At 46.8% G+C, this 26,910-nt stretch overlaps 1 protein-coding gene across 5 annotated transcripts in view; it reads left to right on the top strand.

Moving 5' to 3' along the window:
* Tcaf1 (TRPM8 channel associated factor 1) overlaps nucleotides 1-26,910 on the top strand; it is a 41,271-nt gene that overhangs the window by 12,816 nt on the left and 1,545 nt on the right. The window contains exons 1-8 of one of the 5 annotated variants that reach the window (XM_045159975.1): nucleotides 4,635-4,766; nucleotides 11,753-12,386; nucleotides 18,508-19,502; nucleotides 19,739-19,836; nucleotides 20,875-21,088; nucleotides 21,385-21,624; nucleotides 23,022-23,359; nucleotides 24,688-24,938. In XM_045159975.1, the coding sequence (XP_045015910.1) occupies nucleotides 11,767-12,386; nucleotides 18,508-19,502; nucleotides 19,739-19,836; nucleotides 20,875-21,088; nucleotides 21,385-21,624; nucleotides 23,022-23,359; nucleotides 24,688-24,938 (2,756 nt within the window). In that variant the 5' untranslated portion in view covers nucleotides 4,635-4,766; nucleotides 11,753-11,766. Of the gene's footprint in view, nucleotides 1-4,634; nucleotides 4,831-6,578; nucleotides 6,715-11,752; nucleotides 12,387-18,507; nucleotides 19,503-19,738; nucleotides 19,837-20,874; nucleotides 21,089-21,384; nucleotides 21,625-23,021; nucleotides 23,360-24,687; nucleotides 24,965-26,910 lie in introns of those variants that run through there. The other 4 variants (XM_045159976.1, XM_045159977.1, XM_045159974.1 and 1 more) reach the window with 4 other exon arrangements.

Genomic DNA, 26,910 nt, shown 5'->3' with positions numbered 1-26,910 from the left:
GCCGTTGCACTTATCCATCTGCTGTTGGCCAGGAGGTGATGTCCACCCTCTGCTCATGTCATTGTTTTCCCCTGCCATCATGGAGCTTCCCCTTGAGACTGTAAGCCAAAATAATTTTTTTTTTTTTTTTTTTTCCTAAAAGCTCCTCTTGGTTGGGTGTTTTCTGCCAGCAGTGCGAACCTGACCGCAACGCCAGTTCTGGCACTAGGATTTGCCAGCAATTGCTACTTTTTTTTTTTTTTTTTTCCCGAGGTAGGGTTTCACTCTAGTCCAGGCTGACCTGGAACTCACTATGTAGTCTCAGGGTGGCCTCGAACTCATGGTGATCCACCTACCTCTGCCTCCCAAGTGCTGGGATTAAAGGTGTGCGCCACCACGCCCGGCTCTTTTTTAGTTTATATTTGTATTGTTTTTATATTTGCATTGCTTCACCAGCAGTTTAACTTGGGGGTATATAGTTAAGTGCATATTTACAACTAAAACCCAAAATAATTATTTTCATCACTTATAAATATAATAAAAGCATGGAAATGGATGCTAAATGTACAGCTCCATGCACTTTTATGAATTTACCCAGTCCTCAGACCAGTACTTAAGTATGTTAAAACCAACAAGTAACAGCAACAACCACGCAGATGCCTCTCTCGGGCAAGGCATTATCTGTCCCAAGGGTAAATATTATTCTAAGTTTTATTCTGAAAAGCTAGTTTTCCAGGCTGGAGAGATGGCTTAGTGGTTAAAGTGTTTGCCTGCAAAGCCTAAGGACCCAGATTTGATTCCTGAGTTTCCATGTAAGCCAGAAGCACAAGGTCAAGGTGCTGCATGTGTCTGGGTTTGTTTTTTTTTTTTTTTTTTTTTTTTTTTTTTACAGAGGCTGGAGGCTCTGGTGTGACCCTTCTCCCTCTCTCTCTGTCTGCCTCTTTCTCCCTCTCTCTCTCAAATAAATAAATGAAGTATTTTTTAAAGTGAGTTTTTCAGGCTGGAGAGGTGGCTTAGCGGTTAAGGGACTTGCATGCAAAGCCTAAGGACCTAGGTTCGATTCTCCAGGTCCCACGTAAGCCAGATGCACACCGTGGCACATGCATCTGGAGTTCATTTGCAGTGGCTAGAGGCCCTGGTGGGCCCGTTTTCTCTCTCTTTCTCTCTCTCTCTCTCTCTTCTCTCCCCCGTGTATCTGATAAGTAAATAAATAATACTTAAAAATATTAAAGTCAGTTTTCTATATTTAGTGCATAAGTGTTATACTTTTTATCCCTGTGACAAATACCAGAAGAAGTAATTTAAAACGGGGAAGGTTTGTTTTGGTTGGTAATTTCATGTTTCAGCCCACGCTGGGCTGCCTCCATTGCTGTGGGCCTGAGGCATGGTTGAAACACTAGTGCAGCCGGACATAGCGCAGAGGAGCTCGCTGCTCATCTCACGGCAGCCAGAAAGCTGGAGAAGCAGAAATGAAAGGTCTGGGAAAAAGAAACCCTTCAAAGGCACTCCGCTAGTTGCCCACTTCCTGATAGCCCATTCAGCTTGAAGTCTGAGGTTAGCATTCATGTAATTCAAAGACCTCCAAAGAGTTGTAAGAGTTCATGAGCCCTTCTTGGGGACACTTTGTATTCAAACCACAGCAATGTGACTATGACCATCCAACATGTCGTCTCCAACTTCTATCTTATTTCATATGATTGCAGTTGGCAAGACTCAGCTACATTTTACATATATATATGACGATCTATATGCATATATAATATATGTGTTACATATATATGTAATATGTTATATATACATATTATATATAATATAATGGAAATTGTTCATTCTCGTTGCTGTGCAGTATTTTTTTACAGCTATAATAGCATTCATTTAAACATCCTGCTGTTGTTAGTACTTCGATGATAGAGAATTGGGGCGGGGGCATTGTGTGTAAGAAAGAAAGGGAGGTTGGGCTGGAGAGATGGCTTAGTGGTTAAGCGCTTGCCTGTGAAGCCTAAGGACCCTAGTTCAAGGCTTGATTCCCCAGGACCCACGTTAGCCAGATGCACAAGGGGGCGCAGGCATCTGGAGTTCGTTTGCAGTGGCTGGAAGCTCTGGTGCGCCCATATTCTCTCTGTCTCTCTCTCTCTCTCTCTCTCTCTCTCTCTCTCTCTCTCTGTCTCTTTCTCTCTGTGTCTATTGCTCTCAAATAAATAAATAAAATAAAGAAAAAATGTTTTTAAAGAAAACAGGGAGGGTAGCGCTTGGGCAGCTTCTGGTTTTAGAATGTCATTCACAGCGCTAAGTATACATCTCCTACTGCATGCATTTCTTTTGGGCAGATACTGAAGGATGGTGTTACCGATCTCATAAAAAGTCGTTGATTTTCACTTCCTGAAGCAACCAACCTGTGATTAATTTGCGTTTTTCAATAAACATGAAACATACATGGTAGCCTTTCTCCTTACAAAAGTAGGACCGTAAGTTCTTCACTTAAAACGTATATCAAGAGAATTCAACGGTGTGTGAATTAAGCTGATCCATTTCAAGAATATCTTTTAGTATGGATTTGTAATAAGTTATTCATTTGTTCACATGTTACTGAACTGTAGACTTTGTACCTGGAAAGAGATGTTGAGGGCTGGAGCGATGGCTTAACAGTTAAGGCACTTGTGTAAAAAGCCTAAAATCCCAGGTTCAACTCCCCAAAACCCACATATAAGCCACATGTGTCTGGAGTTTGTTTGCAGTGACTACAAGTCCTGGTGTGCCCATTCTCTCTATATATCTGCCTCTCCCTCTCAAATTAGTTAATTAATTTCTTTTTAAGTTATGCTGATGCTTTTGGAATTCCCTGGCTATCTCTCTGAGTCAGAGTTACCAGGACTGAAAGTTGTAAGGAAAAAAAAAAAAAAAAGCAAAGAAATGTAAGGGAAGGTAGAAATGAGAAAGGATAAGGACTTAAAATAAAGCTAGCAATGTGGACGAGAAAGAAAAAAAGCACACTCAAACCGGGAGAAGGCGCTGCGAGACTGGGGAGAAACAGGAAGTTAAGGATGAAAATCTGAAGAGAAGAGCAGGTAGGAGAGGAGAGGCTGCGTGGCCCTGGAACTTGTGGTGTGGTCGCTTCTTCCAGCCCCTTTCCTTCGGCCTAGGGGGCATCCCAAGGGCTTCCTTTCTTACTCCACGTCCATGCCTCCTTCCCTTCAGCCTGGTGGACACCATGCAGCACCTGCTTACGGCCCAGGTAAAAATGGGGAATGGAAAGGAGAAGAGAACAGGGTTCTTGATCTACACGTCCTCTAGTCTGGGAAGTTGAAATGAAAACCGCAAGCAATATAAACATCATCTTGCATTTGACCCCCTGTAACCATGGAGGACCCCTGTCCCTGGAAGACCCAACCCAAGCACTGCTTTGAAGTGGGAGGGTAAGACGGACTCTCCTTGACAGTTTGGTCTGCAGACACCTAATCCTTAGGTACAAGGGTGGTGGAGGGTGAGAAGCTGGTGAATGCCGAGGGGGGACACGAACCCCCTTCGCATCCTTGGGATTCCCTGAAAAGGCACAAATGTCTGTCTCCCACGCTCTGCCCCTCAGCTCCCTCGCCGAGCTCCGTGGATGGGCGAGACTCAAGGCAAGATGTGTCAGGCAACAAGATCAGCTGTTGGATCCCGCCCTGGACCGAAATGTGTAATCCCAGCACTTGGAAGGCTGAGGCAGGAGGATCAGGATTAGAGGCTAGCCTGGGCTCCATAGCTACATCCCAGGAGGATGGGAGGGGAACAAAACTGAAAAATACTATACAATCTTTTTCCTGCCTAAAGCAATTGACACCTGCTACTTTCATGGGTAGCTTCTGTGCTATTTCGCGGCTCATAGTACAAGGTGAAAACTGTTTTCCTGTAGCAAATGCTTGTTAAAATGTTATGCATGCACGTTCGGTATATGATGTTGGGCAGCAACAGGGGAGAGCACTAACTTTCCTGAACAAAATGCAGAGATATGACCCGTCCTGCACCACAGTTGTATATTATTTTATGTAGAGTTCTCTCTACCTTCACCAGGCTTGTAATCTCAGCCTGCAATCCCAGCGCTGGGGAGACTGAGGCAGGAGGATGTGAAGTTCAAAATATCAGCTACATATGTAGAAAGACCCTATCTTAAAAATGTATTACTTATTGGGCTGGAGGGATGCCTTAGCGGTTAAAGCGTTTGCCTGCAAAACCAGAGGACCCAGGTTCGATTGCCCAGGACCCACGTTAGCCAGATACACAAGGGGGCGCATGCGTCTGGAGTTCGTTTGCAGTGGCTGGAGATCCTGGTGTACCCATTCTCTCCCCTTCCTCTTTCGCTGTCAAATAAATTTAAAAACAATTAAGACAAGAAATAAAAAGGTTACAATTCATAAGGCCTTTAAAGAAATGTATTACTTACCAACCGCTCCCAGGGTAAGAAAAAAAAAAAATCTCACATCTTAAAAAAGAAAGAAAAAGAAAAAGCAAGTTGTACTTGTTCACGTCCAGGTCGAACCCCTGGGTCTCCATCCCTGAAACTGACAAAAAGCTGGTGCCTGCGGCCGAGCACCGCCCACACCCCGCACTGGCCAATCGGCTCCCGGGAGCGGCCCCACCCCTCCCGTGGCAGCCCCCTCCCTCCCTCCCTCCCTCCCTCGGCGCGCCCCAGCCTGCACCGAGCATCTCCAAATCTCCTCGCCTTCAGGCTCGTCTGGTCTTGTCACACCCCAGCGGAGGACGCCTCCCTTCCTCCCAAGTAGACTGGTGTGGGAATTGCCGGACCAGCGGTGAGTCTCGTCCAAGGATCGTCTCTGGGACCCCAGGAGGCCGAGGTTAGGGGCCCCTTGGGAGGTATGTCCGCGGCCCCGGTGGGAGCCAAGGAAGCGCGGGAGCGGGCGCCGCACCCGCGGGGCTGGCGCTGGGGTGGCCCTTGTGGAGAGGTTGCTTGGGCCCTGGACGCGTAAAGCATCCCTGCGGTGGCCCCGCCTCTGCCTCCCCTCTACCTCCGCGTTGATTTAAGTCTAAAACATTTCTGCCCCTTTTAGACATTGCTCATTATATTTTTAAGTGAAATGCAAGAAATACAGTGTAGCAAATACCTATTTGTCACCTCATCTTCTCTCCTCTCTCACTGTACCATCTTTTCCCGCACCAAGTCTCACGCCTCCATCCTCAGTGGCACACATTAGCTTGTATAGCTCCCATGGCATTGTTGTCTTTTTATATTTATATATATATATATATATATATATAAATATATATATATATATATATATATATATATATATATATATATGTAAGTAAGCGACGTGGTGTTGTTTTTATTCCTAATGTGACGTGTTTTCTTCACTTAACTCATTGGGAGGTTTATACCGGTGTTATTGTTAAGTCCTGGACACTGGGGATTGGAAGCCTGGGCAGAAAAAGACCATCGTTCATCCTTACCTGGCAGGATCCTGAATCCGGGTTCCCTTGGTCCTGTTCCTGCGCGGTCCCTTCTATGAAACGCTGCCCCTGAGACCCCTTGGTTGACATTTCTTTAATTCTGTATGGAGAAAGGGGAAGTTGCAGGGATGGGGGAAGTGTGGTGTGGGTGTGAACCAAAACCCTAGCTTAGAATCAAAAAGATGAGCATCTTCCTGAAACGTCACGTCTTAGGACATCTGAATATCTGTCGGGCATTCATCCAGAGACTTAACTGTATGCCGGGCTTAAGAACGAGTATTAGTCCACACGATTTAAGCCTTCTGTAAAAGAGCTGTTCATGAATCGCCCCCGCTTTACAGGGGATAGATCAGACAAAGAAGAATTAAATGTAACTTGCTTCCAGTCACGCAGCAGGTGCGCGCAGTGCAGAGCCCCGCATCCCGCGGAGCTTGGTGGTGTCTGGGTGCCCGGGTCCTCGGGTCCCCCGCGGTGGGCTTGCTGGAGAGAGCGCCCCGGCAGCTGTAACTCACGGAAGGGAGATCGCTGATTAGCCAGAGCCAGATTAGGACTTGAACCGTGTCCTGGAATCATCCACTCGCACTGGACATTGTTGGTTTGAAGTGTTATTTTTAATTTACCAACGTGACAGGCGCGGCCATCAGTGCGGTTTAGATAGTGTGTCTACCTCCCTCCCCAGTCCTCGCTTGGAAACAATACGGACAGGTAGAAATGTCTTCGTTTCTCGAAGAGGCGGTGCGCTTTCTTCTCCCCTTCCTTACAAAAAAGAAGAAGAAGAAAGCATGCCGGGGCAACCATGCCTACAGTCTGCAGCGTTGCTCCCCTAGCAGGGTGTCCAGATCCCTGCAGCCCGCGCTGGAGAGATTGAAGTTGATTGAGAGTGTGTGCGCGCGCCCCGGTGGGTTCAGCCATTCCCTTACTAGCAAACGGACACAAACCGGGGACACTTTAATGAAACGGCTGTCCGCACCAATGGGGTGGGGAGACCCCCCACCCCGCAGACATCCCTAATCCACCGCAATGCCGAGCCTCCAGGTCCAGCGACACAAAGAAGCGCCGTCCCCGGCCAAGCGCCGCCCCTCGGGCGCCCACTCCAGCGGGGAGGAAGTGGGGGGGAGGAGACTGACTGCTGGGGAGCCCCTCTCCCCCTCCTCCCCGCCCCGGGCCCTCGGCGGCGGCTGGGTGCTCTGCGGAGAAGCCCCTGGTCGGCCCGCCTGTGCGCCCCTCCCCAGCGGAGCGCTCGGCCCAGGCCGCCCCAGCTGCCCGGGTGGACCCCTGCAGGGTGACCTGGTGAGTGGTGGGCTCAGAAAACCGGTGTTGGGGGGGAGTGCGGGCCTGGGTGTGCCCAGATCTGGCCCTGACTCTCCCCCGCCTCCTGCCCCAGTGCTTTGGGTCGCCGGATAGGGGGGCGCCTCCCTGCGCCCTGAGCCTGCCTCGGCCTGCTCGCGCTGGCCCCGGGCCGACTGATGCTGGAGCGCGCGGGCTTTGTGCGGCCGAGCTCCAGCCAGGCCCGACCCCGCGCCGCGGCCCCTCATCTAACCTGCGGCTAGACGCGAACTGAAAACCCCAGCCCGGGGATGAGGCTGGGCTTGCTCTGCGTCACACGGGGAGTGGGTGACACACCGCCACCCACCCCCTAACCCCACTGCTCTTGGGTCTTTGCAAACGGGGGGGTGGGGGGTCTCTGGATCCGAGATCCCACTGTCTGCCTGGTACTCGACTATCAGAGATGTAGGGTGCAGGAGGGGGTTGGGGCGAGTGTTTCCAGCTCAGACAAGACCTTGGTGCCCAAGGCCTGGAGAATTCTGCAGCCGAACGCCGAGCTTTCCCTCTTGGCTCCCCTCCTCCCCGGGAGGCCGTACCGCCCACTCCCCCTCTGACGTCACCCACACGCTCTGTCCCGATTGGCCCTGGGCCAGGGAAGAGAAAGGGGGGGCTGCTCCAGTGCTGGCTGCCCTTGGAAGTTTGGGGAGCCCTTTCTCACAGGCTGCGGGTTTGACAAGGGTCCCTCTCCGGCAAGCAGACCCACAGCTAGGAGGTCACTGCACCTGGGCTTCTAAACGCGAAAGTCAGGTCTCCCCACTCCCTGGCAAGGGCTCCTCAATGAGTTTGTTCTGAGTTACCCCCCAAAAAGGAGTGAAGACATGGGAGCTAGAAGACTGTTTCAGGAGCTTGGGAGTGCCCTGTGTGGTTGAGACTGAGAAGGAAAAGCCAAGTTTTGAGTTCTCCATCCTATTGGGGTATGAGGGAGGGGGGAATGGAAAGATCTAAATGAGGCCTTAAAAATACTGGCAAAAAGGTCTGAGAGGTTTTTTATTTTTTACTATTGGTATTTTAAATTTGAGTGGTAATATATGGTAATTTGTTTAGTTTTTAATTTTATTATTTTGTTGTCTAGCCGTGTGTGTTGCATATTATTTTAGATGTACGAATCAAATAAATTTACCCAAGTTAAAATTAAATAAATGAGGACATAGTAGGGAAATGTCCAAAGGGGAATGCAAAAAAATTGAATGAGTCTCTATTCTGGTTTACTAGAAGTTGATGAACATTAGCAAAGGTGTTTGGATGTATAAGAATAAAGAAGCAAAGGTTTCTTGAAGAAAATACCATGGAAAAGAGAAGGCAGGAAGAACTGCATGTTTGCGTCACTAGTTGGTTTTCAAGGCCAGGCTGTTTGCTAAGGAAGAATTCCTTGAGCAGTCCTTACCATCTGTTGCTGTCAGGTCGCAATGCTGTAGAAATCACCCGACCAAGAGCAACTTTGGGGGGGAAAAAAAGGGTTTATTTTGGAGGGGAAGCTCCACGATGGCAGGGGGAAACGGTGGCATGAGCAGAGGGTGGACATCACCCCCTGACCAACATCGGGTGGACAACAGGAACAGGAGAGTGTGACAATCACTGGTAAGGGGAAACTGGCTGTAACACCCATAAGCCCGCCCCCAGCCAGACACTCCTTCCAAGAGGCATTAATTCCCAAATCTCTATCAGCTGGGAACCTAGCATTCAGAACTCCTAGGTTTATGGGGTAAATCCGGAATCATACCACCACACCGTCTTTCAGTCATATAGCCATGGGATATAAAGAATAAACTTCACTCTCTAACCTGGCACGCTTGCCTCTGAGTTTCAGGAGCGAAACTAAAATCCAGGCTGTCGAGGGTCCTGTTTCCAGGATGGCCCACCTTCCTTCCATGTGTCTTCTATAGGGAACCCTCCCTCCCTTTAGGCTCAGGGGCCTGCTTTGTGGTAGGCATGGAAGCTCTGCACTCTTGTGCTACGGCTATACTTGAGGTACTTTTATTTATTTGAGATAGAAGAAGAAAGAAGCAGATAGAGAATGGGCACACCAGGGCCTCCGGTCACTGGAAATGAACTCCAGACTCATGAGACACCTTGTGCATCTGGCTTGTGTGGGTCGTGGGGAATCGAACCTGGGCCCTTAGGCTTGGCAGATAAGCGCCTTAACTGCTGAGCCATCTCTCCAGCCCTTGAGGAACCTTTTGCTTTAAAGTTGACTGACGGTAGCAAGTTCAAAGGGGCCACAGTAAGCCCAGGGGAAGGAGAGTAGGAGCTATGAGAAAGCAATTAAAACATGCAGATTCTTATAAAGATCGCTGTTCACCTCTTGCCTTGGTAATGTGATCAGTGCAACCATGTTGCAATGTGGTTTCCAAAGATTTACTATGCATGTACATAAAACCTGAAAATTAAAAAGATACTTAAGTGTTCTTAGTGCTTAAGGACTAGACTCCATCACTCTAGTTCCTAGATTTGAGTCCTCCATTCACCATTTAATGTCTATGTGACTATGAGCAAGTGACAAATTCCAAGACCATTCAGGGATTTGGATTCTCCTCACCCCTACCCCCCTGGACCAAAAAAAAAAAACAAAACAAAAAAAAACCTGTAAGGGCTGGAGAGATGGCTTAGCGGTTAAGACATTTGCCTGCAAAGCCAGAGGATCCTGCTTTGACTCCCGAGGACCCACGTTAGCCAGATGCACAAGGGGGCGCATGCATCTGGAGTTCGTTTGCTGTGGCTTGAGGCCCTAGTGGGCCCAAACACACACACACATACTCTGTCTGTCCCTGTCTATATCTGCATCTCTCTCTAATTAATAAATAAAATTGAATATAATTATAATCCTCTCCCATTAGCTTCTTTTGATCTCCTTCCCCCGGTCTCTCCCACTGAACTCCTTTTTCCCAACTAATCCTTCGTCTATTTTGGTGTCTTCCCCACCCCCGCTTCCATCATCTGTGATGAAATATTGATGGGCTTAGTATTGTGCAGCTTTTATGCAGTTTATTATAGTCACCGTTATTTTTATAAGAAAGTTATTTTTTGTTTTTGTTTTTTTAAACGGGACTGGTTGGGTGTCGCGCCCACCTCGCCAGCAAGGAAGACGCCACAATCAGGATTCTTCTGTACACACTTTATTGGGGACTGCCAAGCTGCTAGATGCGGAGACCTGGAACCAGGAAAGGCCACGGGTTATATAGGGTTCTTGACTGCATGTCCACTAATGATTGGTTACGAAAGGATATGTGACCGCCAGTGATTGGTTACTCCCTGGATACCTCATTAGCATCTGCCCACACCAGGTCGCTTGCGTAAGTGAACATGCGCACTGCGCTTATTTACTTCAACTGTGACCAAGAAGAAACCAGAAACCGGTGCCATCTTGTAATGGCGTCTGCACGGCTCCTTACAGTTGGGTTTGAGAACAGGCATACCAATGAAACTAAGTTGCCTGGAGACATTCTCTTGTCCTTTAGATTATGACAACATCCTCAGAGCCTCACAACATTGGACATTTTTAGCTACCTCTCATTCTTCACCCTCTGTATCTTTTTTTTTTTTTTTTTAAGGTGCAAACATCCGTATTCATTGTGGAGAAAGGGAACACGTCATCTGTCTTTCCTGGGATGGTGTCACCATACACGGACACCGCTCACGCTCTGCTCCGAAAGTTCTATCTTATCTACTCTTTTCTCCTCAGTTCCTAGTTTTATGGGTGTTTTTTTTTTTTATATAGTCTTGTGGGAAATGTACATTATTTTCTTTTGACTAGCAGAGTTAAGCATTTTTGTTTGTTTGTTTGTCTTATGAGGTAGGGTTTTACTCTAGCCCAGGCTGACCTGGAATTCACTTATGCAGCCTCAGGATGGCCTTGAACCCACGGTGATCCTCCTGTCTCTGCCTCCCACGTGCTGGGATTAAACATATGCACCACCAAACCCAGCTGAGTTAAGCATTTTTTAATAGAAGTTGCAATCTCTCATACAATTACATCTGAACCGGCAGCAGTTTTGGCTCAAAGATTTCGTTTTTTCTTTGCCATCCCTCTGCACATATTGGTCTGTTTCTATGCACTGCAACCCTGCACAAGTTCTCAAGACACGGGTATAACAGCAAGCTTTTCACACAGACTGCTTCTAGCCCAGCCCAGGCGAAACTCTTTCTCACCCTCATAAGCCAAACCTCACAGTTCATAGTTCTTACTGCAATCTGGTTTCAACTCTGACCAGAACAGTCCACCAAGCTGTACCTACAGTACTGCAGGGCATCTCTTGGGCCATGGTTTCAAATCCTTCCTCATTCCTCTTGAAAATCAGCCCCAGAAGGCCAAAGCCACACAGTCAGGTGTCCAGCAGCAGTCCCATTCCTCGGTACCACTTTACTCTTGCAGTCAGGTTCACATTGCTGGTAGAAGTCACCCAACCAAGAGCAACTTGTGGGAAAAATAAGTTTATTTTGGCTTACAGGCTTGGGGAGGGGGAAGATCCATGATGGCAGGGAAAATGATGGCATGAGCAGAGGCTGGGCATTACCGCCTGGCCAACATCAGGTGGATAACAGGAACACGAGAACGTGCCAAACACTGGCAAGGGGGAACTGGCTATAACACCCATAAGCTCACGCCCAACAATACGCTGCCTCCAGGCAGCTTTAATTTCCAGTTGCCATCACCTGGGGAGACCAGCATTCAGAACCCCTCAGTTTATGGGGACACCAGAATCAAACCACCACACTAATACAAAGCTTTCAGACTTCAAAATATCTATTTGGTAGGCAAAATTTTACCTTTTTTCCTCCTTCTGTGATGGAAAAGTGTCATATAAGTTTGCCCATGAGAGTTTAAGAGGATGGGGCACATGGGGGTCCTGGACTGCACACGTGGATGGTGTGATGATCATTCTACATCCGCCCTGTGGCACGGTGGGCAGATTGCCCTGGCTACAGGAAGAGAGGACTAATAGGCCTGTTCTTTTTTTTGCTTATTTCTCTATTCGCTAAGCTGGGTCTCTGTTCTTCTCCACAGAACCCGATAGAACCATGGCGACTCCCTCTGCTGCCTTTGAGGCCCTTATGAATGGAGTGACAAGCTGGGATCTCCCTGAAGATGCCGTCCCATGTGAACTGCTCCTTATTGGAGAGGCCTCTTTTCCCGTGATGGTGAATGACGTGGGCCAAGTCCTCATTGCTGCCTCCTCCTACGGCCGAGGCCGCTTGGTGGTACTGTCCCATGAGGACTACTTAGGGGAAGCCCAGCTCACTACCTTCCTCCTCAATGCTGTGGGCTGGCTTCGCTCCTCCCCCGAATCTTCCATTGGTGTGCACCCATCTCTGGCACCTTTGGTTAAAATCCTTGAGGGCTCTGGCATAGAGGCAAAGATTGAGCCAGAAGTGAGTGACTCCCTGGGTGTTTACTGTATCGATGCATACAATGAGACCATGACAGACGAGCTGGTCCAGTTCATGAAGCGTGGAGGGGGCTTGCTCATGGGAGGCCAAGCCTGGGATTGGGCCAACCAGGGTGAAGATGAAAGGGTTCTGTTCACCTTTCCTGGGAATCTGGTGACCAGTGTGGCCGGTGTGTACTTCACCGACAACAAAGGGGACACAAGTTTCTTTAAGGTCTCCAAGAAGATGCCAAAGATCCCTGTCTTAGTTAGGTGAGTATCTTAACCTCATGGAAAGTTGGCTGCAGATTAAAGAAATCAATACAATTTTATCTGCAGGTTGCTTCCAGGCTAACAAAGAGAATTTGAAACTCACTTGGTTATTCATCATAGTCAACTAGATTTTTAAGATGCATTCAGGCTTAGGAGGGCCAAAGTCCTCACTGATGCTGTTTTCACAGACCAGATCATTTAGCTCCTAAGGGGGAAAAGCTCATATGAGCCATGACATTCCCCACCATTTAACTTGGTGAATATACTTGTGGCCCCAAGAGTTGGTGTGATTAATCCAGAAAGGTTCATAGCAGAGCATGTACTTCAAGTTGTTCAATATTAGGAAGAGGACACCATGAAAGAAAGATCCTACAGGCTGAAATCTAGAGAACTGTCAAAAAACATTTTGAGGGCCTGGAGAGGTGGTCTAGCAGTTAAGGTGTTTGCCTGCAAAGCCAAACGGCCCAGGTTCGATTCCCCAGGACCCACGTAAGCCAAATGCAGAAGGTGGCACATGCATCTGGAGTTCATTTACAGTGGCCTGACGCCCTGGCTTACCCATTCTCTCTCTGTCTCTTTCTTTCTCTCAAATAAACAAATAATATTTTTAAAAAACATTTTGAAATGTTTAGCCACATATGGTTAGAGTGGAAACAGAAAACAGTAGATTCATATGTTTATATAGCAAAAAAAATAAAGATGGTAGAAATAATATGTACTAAATTTAAGGTTTGAAAGAGGAGTTTTATCTCTGGGTTCATAAGATCTGATAACTGAGAACAGAGGACATAGACAGTGTCTACTGGGGCAGGCTACACTTAAAGTTCTTTGAGAAAATCACACTCTGCATGTAGTGTTGTACATGTAACAGATTAATAAATGCTCAGTAACACTTGTTAGATGTATAATTGGATGATGGAGGATAGTAGAGGCCGGGATAATCTCAGGAACAGAAAAAGTACACTAGGCCATTCCCGAGTGTACATCAACATTCTTAGTTTTCTTGGAACAGATATCACGGGTATTTTTGACTGGTGTGGTGGAAGCAGGGCAAGGTCAGAGTAGGCGTGCTTTGAAGATCCACTGAGGCGGTTAGCAGTATGGGGAATGTGCCATGATATCCCCTTGAAATGAGCATTTCAGGAGAATCATCTGGCACAGTGTGCACACTCTAGATTCACATGCAGCTTGCCTCAGTTTACTGTACTTCTGTGAAGGAGTTAAAATTTGTTTTTTTATTAATTCACCCACTGATCATTCCAGAGTTTATTGGATATATTCTCTGTCACAGACATTCTTATTTTAAGAATATGAATTGCAAAGACCAAAGAATTAGAAGCATTGAAATAAGTCTAGTAGTAATATCTAGAAGAAATGTCCAAACCCAAGTATAACTGTTGTAGGCAGATAACCTTGCTGAGACAGCTCAGTAGAACTTGGAAATATGTGACCTATGTACAGTGAGGCCCCAATCGTGTCCTTTCAGTTCCCTTTTTCCCTTTTTCCCTCCAGCAGGATAGCGCTGGAGGAGACCTGAGTAAGTCTCCCTTTGAGTATTACTATCTTGGGACTATGGGCTTCTCAGTTGACTGCGATCCCTGTCTGTTCCCAGTGTCATCTGTCATGAATAAAGGGGTATGCAAATGGGCCTCTTCTGAATGCCCAGCTGCTCTAAGTACCTTGGTGAGAAAGCACCCTGGAAAGCCTTAATTAACCAACACTGTTAGTATATCCTCTATGTGACCATCTCAGCCTGAAGAAGGTGCAGCACTATGAGCCACAAAAAAAGTAAAAAAAATAAAATAAAAATTTGTTTGTCGAATTACTAAGGAGATTCCCAAAGTTTTAGAAGGTGGATATCTCCTTGAAATTGCTTCAAGAGAAAGAAGAAAGCTGCCAGATGACTGGAGGGCAAAGATGAGTAATATCTCTCACGTCATTTGGAAAGTGGTATCAGGACAGATGTTAATGATTTTGTTTGTAATAAGGATCTGCATATCATTGGATGTCATTGTTAGTTGTATGTTGGATGTATGTAGAGGAAATCAATAAAGGCAGTTATTTAGTTGAAGGAAATAAAATGATGAGCTACTAGATAGACATACTGTAACACTGAGAGAAAATAAAATTATAAGAATGAACGAAGGGATATTAATAATTCTGTAGATATTAAAAGGTAATGAAATAGTACTGCAACCAACAAATTATCAATTTTGATGAGCTGAACAGACACAGTGTACCTAAATAGATATAAGGAAAGAAAATATAAAATGTATAAGTAAGCTGAATTTTAAAATATTTTTAAAAAATTTTTATTTACTTATTTAACAGAGAAAGAGGGAGAGAGAGAATGAGCATGCCAGGGCTTCCAGCCACTGCAAATGAACTCCAGATGCATGCATCACCTTGTGCAGCTGGCTTATGTGGGTCCTGGGGAATCGAACCTGGGTCCTTTGGCTTTGCAAGCAAATGCCTTAACAGCTAAGTCATTCCTCCAGCCCAAAGCTGAATTTTAATTGAAGCCTTCCAATACTAAGTAGAGCATGATACCCTGGATTGTATTGTAGCAGACATAGAAAAACAAGTAAAATTAAGGTAAAGTCTATATATTTGTTTGTTTGTAGGCAAGACCTCACTATGAAGCTCGGGTTTGTCTCAAACTGGGGTTCCTTCTGCCTCAGCCTCCTGAGTGGAGGGATTACACCTCAACCTCTAAAAGTTCATAGTTTAGTTAATAGTATTTGTCCTCTGTTAACTTCTTAGTTTTGCCAAATATTCCATGGTTGTATAGTATGTTATCCTTCGAGGGAAACGGGTCAACGATATGCAGAAACTCTATATTTATAACTTTTCCATTATTTTAATTGTTTAAAAATATTTATTTATTTGCAAGGAGAGAGAATATGAATAGCCATGGGCTCTAGGTGAATGTGTCATTTTGTGCATCTGACTCTACAGTAGACTTGAATCTGGATTTTTAAACTTTGTAAGCAAGTGCTGTAACTGCTGAGCCATCTCTCCAGCCATATTTTAATTTTTAAAATGAATTTTTATTTAAAACCAACAAGTACACCAGCAAGTCTAACCCCTGGTAGATTTGCTGAGGAATGTCATCAAACTTGTTCAGAACAAAAAAAAAAAAAAAAAAAAAAAAAACTAAATCTACATGTAAACTCTTCCAGAACATAGGAGTAAAATTTTCTCAACTTGACTGATTAAACCAGAATTTCTGTCATACTAAAACCAGGAAATGACACTGTAAGGAGGGAAAAAAAAAAAACTATAGTTAACATAGGTTCAAAGTTACTAATGAAATATTCACCAGTAGAATAGGGCAACGTATAAAAAGATCAATATAGCTTAATCAAATAGGGCCATACTAGGCATAGATGACTGGTTAACATTCAAAGATCAAATTAATTTAGCATATTAACAGGAAAAGTAAAAGTCATATAATTCAATAGATACATACAAAACACCTGATAAAATCTTATATTGACTCATGATACAATGTGTGTGGTGGTTGGAATGTAAAATGTAAACACTCATGTGTTTGACTTCTTAACTCCAGTTGGTGGGGCTGTTTGCAAGCAGAGCCTTGCTTCAGGAAGGGTGTCACTGGGCGCAGGCCTTGAAGAGGTATATCCCCGCCCCATCCCACCCTGCTGATGTGTTGATTGGTGCCCTAAGGCTTTCTGCTCATGGCCGCCTTGCTTTCCCTGCCAGAATGGATATTACCCTCTGGAACCATAAGCTGAAGTAAACCCTTTTTCCTATATAAAATGCTTCTGGTTGAGTATTTGGTAAGGTTAATACAGTCAAAAGGTAGAAATACAGGGGCTGGAAAGATGGCTCAGTAGTTAAGGTGCTTTCATGCAAAGCCCGAGGACCCGGGTTCAGCTCTCCAGGACCCACATAAAGCCAGATGTACAAGGTAATGCACATACCTGGAGTTCATTTGCAGTGGCTAGAGGCCCTGGCACACCCATTCTGTCTCTCAAATAAATAAATAGAAATAAAAAGAATTTCTTCAAACAGATAAAAGGCATCTAGCTAAATGCATTGTTTTTGTTTTTTTTTTATTCTGTTTTTGTTGTTTGTTTGTTTTTAGCAGGGTCTCATGTAGTCTAGACTAGTTTCAAACTTACTATATAGCCAAGCTTGTCTTTGAACTCCTGATCCTCCTGCCTCCCAAGTGCTGGAATGACAGGTGTGTACCATCACACCCAGCTATAAAAATAATCTTAGGACTGGAGAGATTTTTGAGTAACAGGGCTTACTACATAAGCATGAGGACTTGATACACACACACACACACACATTATACATATATAAACACAGTTATGTATGTGTGTGTATATACATTATATATATAAACACAGTTACGTATGTGTGTGTATATATATTACATATATAAACACAGTTATGTATGTATGTGTATATACATTATATATATATAAACACAGTTATGTATGTATGTGTATATACATTGTATATATACAAACACAGTTATGTATGTGTGTGTATATTATATATAAACACAGTTATGTATATGTGTATATACATTATATCTATATAAACACAGTTATGTATGTATGTGTATATACATTGTATATATACAAACACAGTTATGTATGTGTGTGTATATACATTATATATATATAAACACAGTTATGTATGTGTGTGTATATATATTATATTATATATAAACACAGTTACGTATGTATGTGTATATACTTTATATATATATAAACACAGTTATGTATGTATGTGTATATACATTGTATATATACAAACACAGTTATGTATGTGTGTGTATATATTTATATATATAAACACAGTTATGTGTGTGTGTGTATAATACACCTTTTATTTTTGTTATACACACTTATATGCTAAAGTTTAATTTATAAATGAAGCATTATATAAGAAGAGCAACAGGGCTGGAGAGATGGCTTAATGGTAAAGGCGCTGGCAATCTTTTTTAAAAAAAGAATAACAACAGCTAATAATAAAGTAGAATTATACTCTACTTTTCAATAAGAGATGTTTGAGTGTGATCTCTCTCCGAGACTGTCTTATTCACTGTATTCATTGTGTCATAATGGGACAGTGCCGAAATCCTCGCTGACGTTCACCTAGATCACAGTAACCCGCCTTTTCAAAGATTTCATTTGTGAACAAATAAAACAGCCACGTCAGTGAGTGCTAGGTTCTGTGAGAGATCTTGTCTCAGAGGAAGGTGGAGAGGAACGGAGCAGGACGTTTAAAATCAGCTGCTGGCATCGACGTGCATGTACAGGCACAAATGCTGTCGTGCCCACACATACAAATATGGAAATATATATGTATATATACAGAGCGAGGGCATGCTTCTGGTGCTGAGGGAACCCACCTGGGCAGGCAGAGAACAGGTGGAGGTGTCGATGTAGGCAGTGGTGTCTTCTTGGGTTGGGTCAGGGCCTCCACAGTCAGCTCTCCTGCACCACACATTAGAAAATAATGCTTCATTAATGCTACTAACACAGCTTTCCAGGCCATAACAAATTAACTGCATGGAAAGTATAAACAAGAGTCCTTATAGGAACAACAACAAAAAAAAAAAAAATGTAGAGCCCGGTGTGGTAGCCCACGCCTTTAATCCCACCCAGCACTTGGGAGGCAGAGGTAGGTGGATCATCATGATTTCGAGGCCACCTTGAGACTCCATAGTGAGTTCAGGTCAGCCTGGACTAGAGTGAGACCCTACCTGGAAAAACCAAAAGCTGTGATTGACCACTTAATTATTTATATGATGTTTGAAGGGTTGTAATAAACATGAACTTAAATCTGGAATATCCTAGCTATAGTACAATACCGGGTAACCTCCGCATGATTTTCTTTGCAGTCTCCTTTTGGAGAAGTTTCACTTTGAAAGTAAGCAGGACGGTACTGATGCTGAGACCTTTAGTCTTCCAACAAATTTCCATCCCCCAGGGCGGTCAGATCCACGCAGTGTATTGTCCCAAAATCCCCTGAAACAGCTAAGAAATCTCACCATGAGTACAAAAGATGCGGGTGCCCTGTGGGTGCCAGGCAGTTCAGCCGCCCCTCTAACCAAGAGCGCGTGTGCCCTCTGCAGCTGTGAAGATGACCTCTCGGAGGACAGAGACGAGCTCCTGCACGGTATTTCGGAGCTGGACATCACCAACTCGGACTGTTTCCCGTCGCAGCTGCTCGTGCACGGCGCCCTGGCTTTCCCCCTGGGGCTCGATTCCTACCACGGCTGCGTGATCGCGGCTGCCCGCTACGGCCGGGGCAGGGTGGTGGTGACCGGCCACAAGGTCCTGTTCACCGTGGGCAAGCTGGGCCCCTTCCTGCTCAACGCTGTCCGCTGGCTGGACGGGGGTCGCCGAGGCAAGATCGTGGTGCAGACGGAGCTGAGGACCCTGAGCGGCCTGCTGGCCGTGGGTGGCATCGATACCAGCATCGAGCCCAGCCTCACCAGCGATGCCAGCGTCTACTGCTTCGAGCCCATGAGCGAAGTGGGCGTCAAGGAGCTGCAGGAGTTCGTGGCCGAGGGCGGCGGCCTGTTTGTGGGCGCGCAGGCCTGGTGGTGGGCCTTCAAGAACCCGGGGGTGTCCCCGCTGGCCCGATTCCCGGGGAACCTGCTCCTGAACCCCTTCGGCATCAGCATCACCAGCCAGAGCCTCAACCCGGGGCCCTTCCGCACCCCAAAGGCCGAGATCAGGACCTACCACTTCCGCTCCACCCTGGCCGAGTTCCAGGTGATCATGGGCAGGAAGCGCGGGAACGTGGAGAAGGGCTGGCTGGCCAAGCTGGGCCCCGACGGGGCAGCGTTCCTGCAGATTCCCGCCGAGGACATCCCGGCCTACATGTCTGTCCACCGGCTCCTGCGCAAGCTGCTGAGCCGCTACCGGCTGCCCGTGGCCACGCGCGAGAGCCCCGTCATCAACGACTGCTGCCGGGGGGCCATGCTGTCCCTGGCCACCGGGCTGGCCCACTCGGGAAGTGACCTGTCCCTGCTCGTGCCCGAGATCGAGGACGTGTACAGCAGCCCCTACCTGCGCCCCTCGGAGTCGCCCATCACGGTCGACGTCGACTGCACCAATCCAGGTGAGGCTGCAGCAGGCGCGGGGGACCCGACGGGACCGGGCACGTGCGAGATGCTGTGCGGTTTCAGCATCCGATCACCTGTAAGGGGTCTTCCCCGTCTCTCTTCCCCCCCCCCCCAAGAAGATAGGGGCGGTGGGGGCTGGGCGGTGGGGAGCTCTTTGGAAGAGCTCGGGAAGGGTCGGTGGGAGCTCTGGCTGGAGGAGGGGTCACGCCTGTCCTTCCTGTGCCCTTGGCAGGCACCCGATACTGCTGGATGAGCACCGGGCTCTACATACCTGGGAGGCAAATCATCGAGGTCTCCTTGCCCGAAGAGGCTGCCTCCGCCGATCTGAAGGTGAGGCCAGGCTTCCCGTGGCAGAATGCAAGTGCTGCGCGCGTCTCGTCTTAGCATCTCAACTTTTTCCTCGCAAAGCCTCACCAGCCAAACAGAACAGGCTTTCTCACCCTTGCAAAGGCCTGAAACACACAGAAGTGAAGGTTTCAGAACACCCCCCCACACACACACACACACACCCCGCACTTTAACCATCTCCTGTCTCTTAAATGCTACACTTCGGGCTTAGGTCACAGAGTGAGACCCAAGGGAGACCTCAAAGGGAGCTTCCCGGCCCCTTCACAGGTATTCACTAAATCCTAGCTCACTGCCCTTGCTCACCCTCCACGCCCACTGTAGCACAAGGTCTCTGGCTCCAGTTTCTTCTTGACACTAAATACTGACTAATTGCACCTTGATGACTCGAGTCCTCCTTCTGCTCTGTTGTACACGTACACATGTACACACACACACACAGTCACTATGATGCTAAGGGTCTGTCCTGTACCTGTGTCTGTTCTGACACTCGTTCGCTGTCAACTCAGGGAAACAATCCCAGGACCCTACCAAGCGCAGAAGCCATTCTAGCTCCCCAGGAAGGGGGCCTTCCACTGTCAGCCCTATTACACTGCCTGTGAGTGGGGCCTGGCTCTCATCGGTGAAGGACAGGGTCCCTCAGCCCAACTGCTGTCAGAACTGCCACCATGGGTGGTCTACAGAACCCAGGACTTGGTGATAAAGACACAAGAGGACCTTTACGGGAATTGACTGTCCTCAGAATTACACTTGTTGGTTATACCTACTCCTTACATTGATGTGTCTGTATGGTCCATTGTGGAGTCATTGGCCCATAAATTACTCCCTATGATCTCAAGAAATGTTACAGGTTTATGAGTCTATCTCCCAAGATTCGTCAGTAATGTGTGGGGTCATAGACTAGTGACCTTCCCTGATTCCACCCTCCTGGGCTCTCTTCTTACACACACACACACACACACACACACGCACGCACGCACGCACACACACCATGGTAACTGTGGGCAATATCTCTTGCTCCAGATACAAATTGGCTGTCACACTGATGACCTGACGAGAGCCAGCAAGCTGTTTCGAGGTCCCCTTGTGATTAACCGGTGCTGCTTGGACAAGCCCACGAAATCCATCACCTGTCTCTGGGGTGGCCTCCTTTATATCATCGTGCCTCAAAGCAGCAAACTGGGTTCTGTGCCCATCACCGTGAAGGGGGCTGTGCACGCTCCGTACTACAAGCTGGGTGAGTGGATGCTCCTTACGCCTGAGGGGAGGGGAGTGCAGGTCAGCTGGTATCTGCGGCTGTTTGATGAAGGAGATAGACACAGGTCAATGAAGGGAGGAGGTTAGTTTCCTTAACTTCTACTTTGGGGGACCAAGAAGAAAAGAGCAAACTATATCCAGAGAGACGTCCTAGAAGAATGGGGAGAAAGAATGTGGCTGTTGTTGATCTTAGTGTCCTCCTGGGGTCCAAGGTGTTTGTGTTAACCTAAAGAGCTTGCAAAGAGGTGTTGCAAGTCCCATGGCCTCTTTTCTTAGGGGAGACATCCCAGGAGGAGTGGAAGAAGCGTATCCAAGAGAATCCAGGTCCCTGGGGAGAGCTGGCTACTGACAACATCATCCTGACGGTGCCGACTGCAAATCTGCGCACGCTGGAGAACCCAGAGCCCCTGCTGCGCCTCTGGGATGAGGTGATGCAGGCTGTGGCCAAGCTGGGAGGCGAGACCTTCCCTTTGCGTCTGCCGCAGAGGATCGTGGCGGATGTGCAGATCTCAGTCGGTGGGTGCTCTGAGCCAGCCTCTGTGTGGGCACTGCCCCAAATGTCCTTCCCCCCCTCCCTCCCATTTGCCATGCCGTGGGCAGCTAGGTAGGTAAAATGTTTTGCTACCAAGATATGTAGCTGTATTCCCTGCTACTTAAATGGAAAGTTAAAAAAAAAAAGGCATGTGAAATAGATAACAACTTAAGTCAGCATGTCAAGAGAACTCCTTAAAGAAACAAGGGGGCTGGGAAGAAGATTCAGTGGCTAAGAGTGTTTTCTGCACAAACACGATGCCAAAACCCATGTGCAAAGATGAACATGACCACACGTGCCTATAACCCCACTGCCGAGTGGGTGGGGCAGACGCCGGAGGGTCTCTGAGGCTTTACTTGTCAGTCCTCCTAACTGAAAAAGTGTGCGCTCCAGGCTGCATGAGAGACTCTGTCTCAAGGAAATAAGGCAGAAGAGGGATAGAGGAGGCCACCTGACAACCGCCTGTGTCCTCCCCACACATGCAAACCACCCCCCCCACAGACAAAAGACATCAAGAGGGGAAACCTGAATCTTCCCAGGGGTCCCTTAGACAGGGTCAAGGGCCGGATAAATAAGCAGACGGCCTTGATGTAACTCACAGTCTTTGGAAGACCCCGAGTAAGGAGCTCTTGGCCTGTGGGTCAAGGAGCTAAAAACGGAGGAGGTGGGCCTGCAGAGGTGACCTAGTGGTTACGGCGCTTGCCTGCAAAGCCTAAGGACCCATGTTCAACGCTCCAAGTCCCACGTTAGCCAGACACACAAATCGATACAAGTGCGCAAGGTTGCACATGCCCACTAGGTGGCGCAAGCGTCTGGAATTCTACTGCAGTGGCTGAGGCCCTGGCACACCAATTCTGTCTCTGTCTCTCTAAAATAAAACAAATTTTAAAAATGGAGAGATGGGTGGTACCGTTATTAAATAACCATGGAAATTTCTCTAGACTCTCATTTTCTTGGCTTGTGTAGACCATTGATGTACACTAGCATTAATGTGGGTCACTCTGTAGTTAACAATGAGAAGAAGAAACACCCTGAGAGAGTTCTCAATTTCGAGAAAATGACATAATGGCGTAGGTTCATGTGGATGACACACCATGATGAAAAGGAAGACTCAAAGTGTGCCGCAGATAGCCGTTTACAACGGCTACACCCTAGCTACTCTGGCGCAGGTCAGAGGGAAGGTAAGAATATCATTGCAGATTGAGCATAGAGACAAAAGCCTGGAAGGATCTGGGCTTTGGATGGCCCCTTGGAACATTAGGGATGCTAGAGGTAGCTTCGTGCCACTAGGTAGTTTGGCAGAGAAGTGGTTTAGGGAAGAACTTCGTGAATCGGGTGGCAGGATGCTAATCCTCTCCTCCTCTTGGCTCTGCATTCCCAGGCTGGATGCACGCGGGGTACCCCATCATGTGCCACCTGGAGTCAGTGCAAGAGCTCATCAACGACAAGCTCATCAGAACCAAAGGGCTGTGGGGCCCTGTCCACGAGCTGGGCCGCAACCAGCAGCGGCAGGAGTGGGAGTTCCCACCGCACACGACCGAGGCCACCTGCAACCTGTGGTGTGTTTACGTACATGAGACAGTTCTGGGCATTCCTCGAGGCCGCGCCAACATTGCCCTGTGGCCCCCTGTTCGGGAGAAGAGAGTCCGAATCTACCTGAGCAAGGGCCCCAACCTGAAGAACTGGAATTCTTGGACTGCATTGGAAACATACTTACAGGTACTGGGGCAAGGCTGGAGGGTGACAGGCGTCTTGGGTCCTGTAGAGCCACATTGTTAGGCGATGTGCCAGTGACTGTTGAGACCTCCCACTGCTTCTGCTTGTCACGCTCAGCCACACGAGACTCTGAGAAAGTCCGAGTGTAACAGCCCGAATTGATGATGTCTCTCAGCGCACCACTTTGCATGACCCCCGAAGAGGACTTTATAGCCTCTTCCACATCCCCACAGAGAGATAGGAGAAGTTATAAATCTGACCGAGGCAGGTAGAGTACGATAAGCACACTTTACTCTCTCTGGATACAAAGCCAGCTGAGCTGTGACGGAAGCCCGACTCCCCTACTGAATAACTATCAGATCTTGCCCCTCCCACACTCCGTGCGTAGATTATGACCTTCGTTTTCCTTCGATGACTGTATTGTCTCCTCACTGTGACTTGGCTGTGCCACAGATTCTACCTTGTGTAGAGTGCTGCTTTGGGCCTGGAGTTGACGGTGTTATGTGATGCCCTCAGTACCCTGCCCCAGTGCCTGGCTCACTCTGAAAAGTGGCATTGCCTTGGACTCAGGCCAGACAGGCCTGTTTCTGCCTCCTCCGCCTTCTCCAGATTCCTCTCTCTTCCTGTCCTCTGGTAGAAGGGAGACCTGAAACAACAGGGAATGTTGGGGTTGCTCTGCTGACCCCTCAAGTGAAGTCAGAATTGGTCTCAGGGACTGTCCCAGAGCCTATTAATCCAAAAGCCTTGTGAGCCTGCCTAGATAGCATGGGCTCTTTCCAATGGTTTCGCAAAGGCTGCACCTTTGTAAACCTATGATTTGTCCTCGGTTCTGATGAATTGAAAAATCCTCTGCTTCTACTTGACTCACTCGCTTCCCCAGACCATGCGAATCTCCAGACCTGTGACTTCTGATTTCAGGATAGCAGTAGGAATTTCCAAATTGTTGGAGTTCAACTTTGCAGCTGTGCAAGATAATACAAATTGCTTCACTTCAGCCAGCTTTAAATCCCCTTGTCATAGGCCATCAATACTTAAAGCATCTCACCAGTAGAGGAACGATGATATTGATAGAAAATGTGATCAGTTGCTGCCATGCCCATTGCCAGCTGAGGCTCTGCTTTGTGGGGTGTACTGTGTTAGCTCCAAGACCTTTGTTCAGATTAGTAAATGTGAGGTCGGGGAATGAAACCAGTACACAACTCAGAGAGAAGGTCGGTGATAGATACAAAACCAGTGGGTAGCAAGTTAAAGACCTTAGATTCACTAGCAGTGTGTGTGGCTCTGTCTTTCTAGATGAGATATTTCAACCACTTTCTCTTTTCTTTTCCTAGCTCCAGGAAGCCTTTGGCTGGGAGCCATTCATTCGTCTCTTCTCAGAGTACAGGAACCAGACCAACTTGCCCACAGACAACGTTGACAAAATGAACCTGTGGGTCAAGATGTTCTCCCACCAAGTGCAGAAGAACCTGGCTCCATTCTTTGAGGCCTGGGCCTGGCCCATCCAGAAGGAATTGGCTACCAGCCTGGCCTACCTGCCTGAATGGAAGGAAAATATTATGAAATTGTACCTCCTCACACAGATGTAAGGAGTGCCCATCGAGGTGGCAGGTAGAGAGGTTTGGGGAGGTAGGCAGAGGTGGTGGTTCACTCCTCTACCTCTGTCTCATAGGGTCTCAGCCTTGTCCTCCTAGCTCATGGCCCCTCTGTCTTACTGCTGACTGCGGTCCCTAGGAAGCGGGTTCGGTGCACAGCAAAGGGGAGGGAAAGCTTCTCAGGAACAAGGGCTCTGTTCATGTCTCTGCTCCTTTGCTCTCCGCTGTCAGGTGCCTTCCTGATGTGGCATTGACTCAGCCGGGAGCTTGGGCACTTGTGTCCATATTAGCCCGGGGTTCATCCTCACTGGCCACAGATCACAGAGGATGCTCCTTACCTCGGTCTCCATGTCTGTGGAAATCCCTGCCTCTCAGGGTTGTCAGGAAGAGTCAGACTGATAATTTTAAAGCAGTCTGTGAGCTACACGGAGCATGCCACTGAAGGAGTTGTCTCGTTTCATGCTGGCCCATCCCCTTGCATAGCGAAGAGGTTAAAGTCAACCTTCCCACCAGCCTCCTTGTGTCCAAAATCCTGTATCTTTCACTTCTTGGTGGTATGATGCTGATAAGATCCATAACTTCTCCATGACTCTTACTTCCTCGTTCTATAAAACAGGATTTACTGTTTAGGATTATTGTGAAAAATTTTACACTCCCTGTGAAAGTGGCAGTTAGTAAGTGTTAAGAAAATGTCACCTGATATATTATCCAATTAACCTAAAATTGTCTTAGAGCTATAGTTCACTTTTCAATGTTTTTTTTTTTCTGCCAATAATTCTATTATTTTAAGCTGGCACATAAAAATATTTAAAATTATACATACTAATGGGGTACCATGTGACATTGGCTATGTAGACATTTTGTAATGATTACATTTGACAAAGCACATCTGCCTTCTCAAACACAAGTCATTTTCTCATACGTAAACCATTCAAAATCATTTCTGGCTTTTTGAGATATGCAGTATACATAATTGTTATCTGCCTGCACTATGTACACTAGCCTGTGAAAGGTTGCTGGTATGTTGCTTTATGAATGTAAAGGAAGGACTAAATTCACAATGGAAATTTTTGGATCTTCATTTGTTTAAGAAAGAGTCTCACCCTGTTACCTAGATTGATCTTGAACTCACAATCTGTAACTTTAGTCTCCAGAGCTCTAGGATAACCAGCAGGTACCAGTACGACCAGTTTTGCATTTTTTTTTAAAGCTACGTAGGTTTGGTTTCTTTACCTGATTTTTTTTTGGGTAAAATTCCTTCTTTGGTGAAATCTGGAATGGAGGTCTTGACTAAAACCAGAACAATTACAAGATAGTGTTTGTCCTTAATAAATACTAGACATCTCACTGTGTGATGGTGCTGACATTTCCACTATCAAGAGTCACTGATTACATGCATGTAGAAAACTCACTTTGGAACAAGATAACTGACCAGAGCTAACCTAACTTTCATTTCATTGCTATGCATTCAAAGTGCCTCCTGTGTGTTTTTTTCAGGTTTTTTTTTTTTTTGTTGTTGTTGTTTTTGTTTTTCGAGGGAGGGTCTCACTCTAGCCCAGGCTGACCAGGAATTCACTATGGAGTTTCAGGGTGGTCTTGAACTCATGGCAATCCTCCTGCCCCTACCTCCCGAGTGCTGGGATTAAAGACGTGCGCCACCATGTCTGGCTCTGTTCTTTTCAGTTTTATTTAGGAATTATTTTTATTATAGTTTTAACTAGAGTTGAATATCTAGAATGGGTGAGATACATGTAGCTTGTTTTCCTTTATCCTACATCTTTTTATTTATTTACTATAACATAGCATTTTATTTTCTTAGCTGGTGATTGGGTGATGTAGACAGTAAGATTTGACCTAAACAATGTTCTCTTTGGATTTCTTTGTCATGTAGTTTTTCAGTCATTAAATGAGTTCTTAATATCTGCTGTGTAGGTGCTTTGCTGAACAAATGTTGAATACACA

The sequence above is a fragment of the Jaculus jaculus genome, chromosome 10 (genome assembly GCF_020740685.1).
Source record: "Jaculus jaculus isolate mJacJac1 chromosome 10, mJacJac1.mat.Y.cur, whole genome shotgun sequence".
Taxonomy (NCBI): Eukaryota; Metazoa; Chordata; class Mammalia; order Rodentia; family Dipodidae; genus Jaculus; species Jaculus jaculus.
The sequence above is the reverse complement of the archived record's forward strand: the minus strand, read 5'-3'. Positions and strand labels throughout refer to the sequence as shown.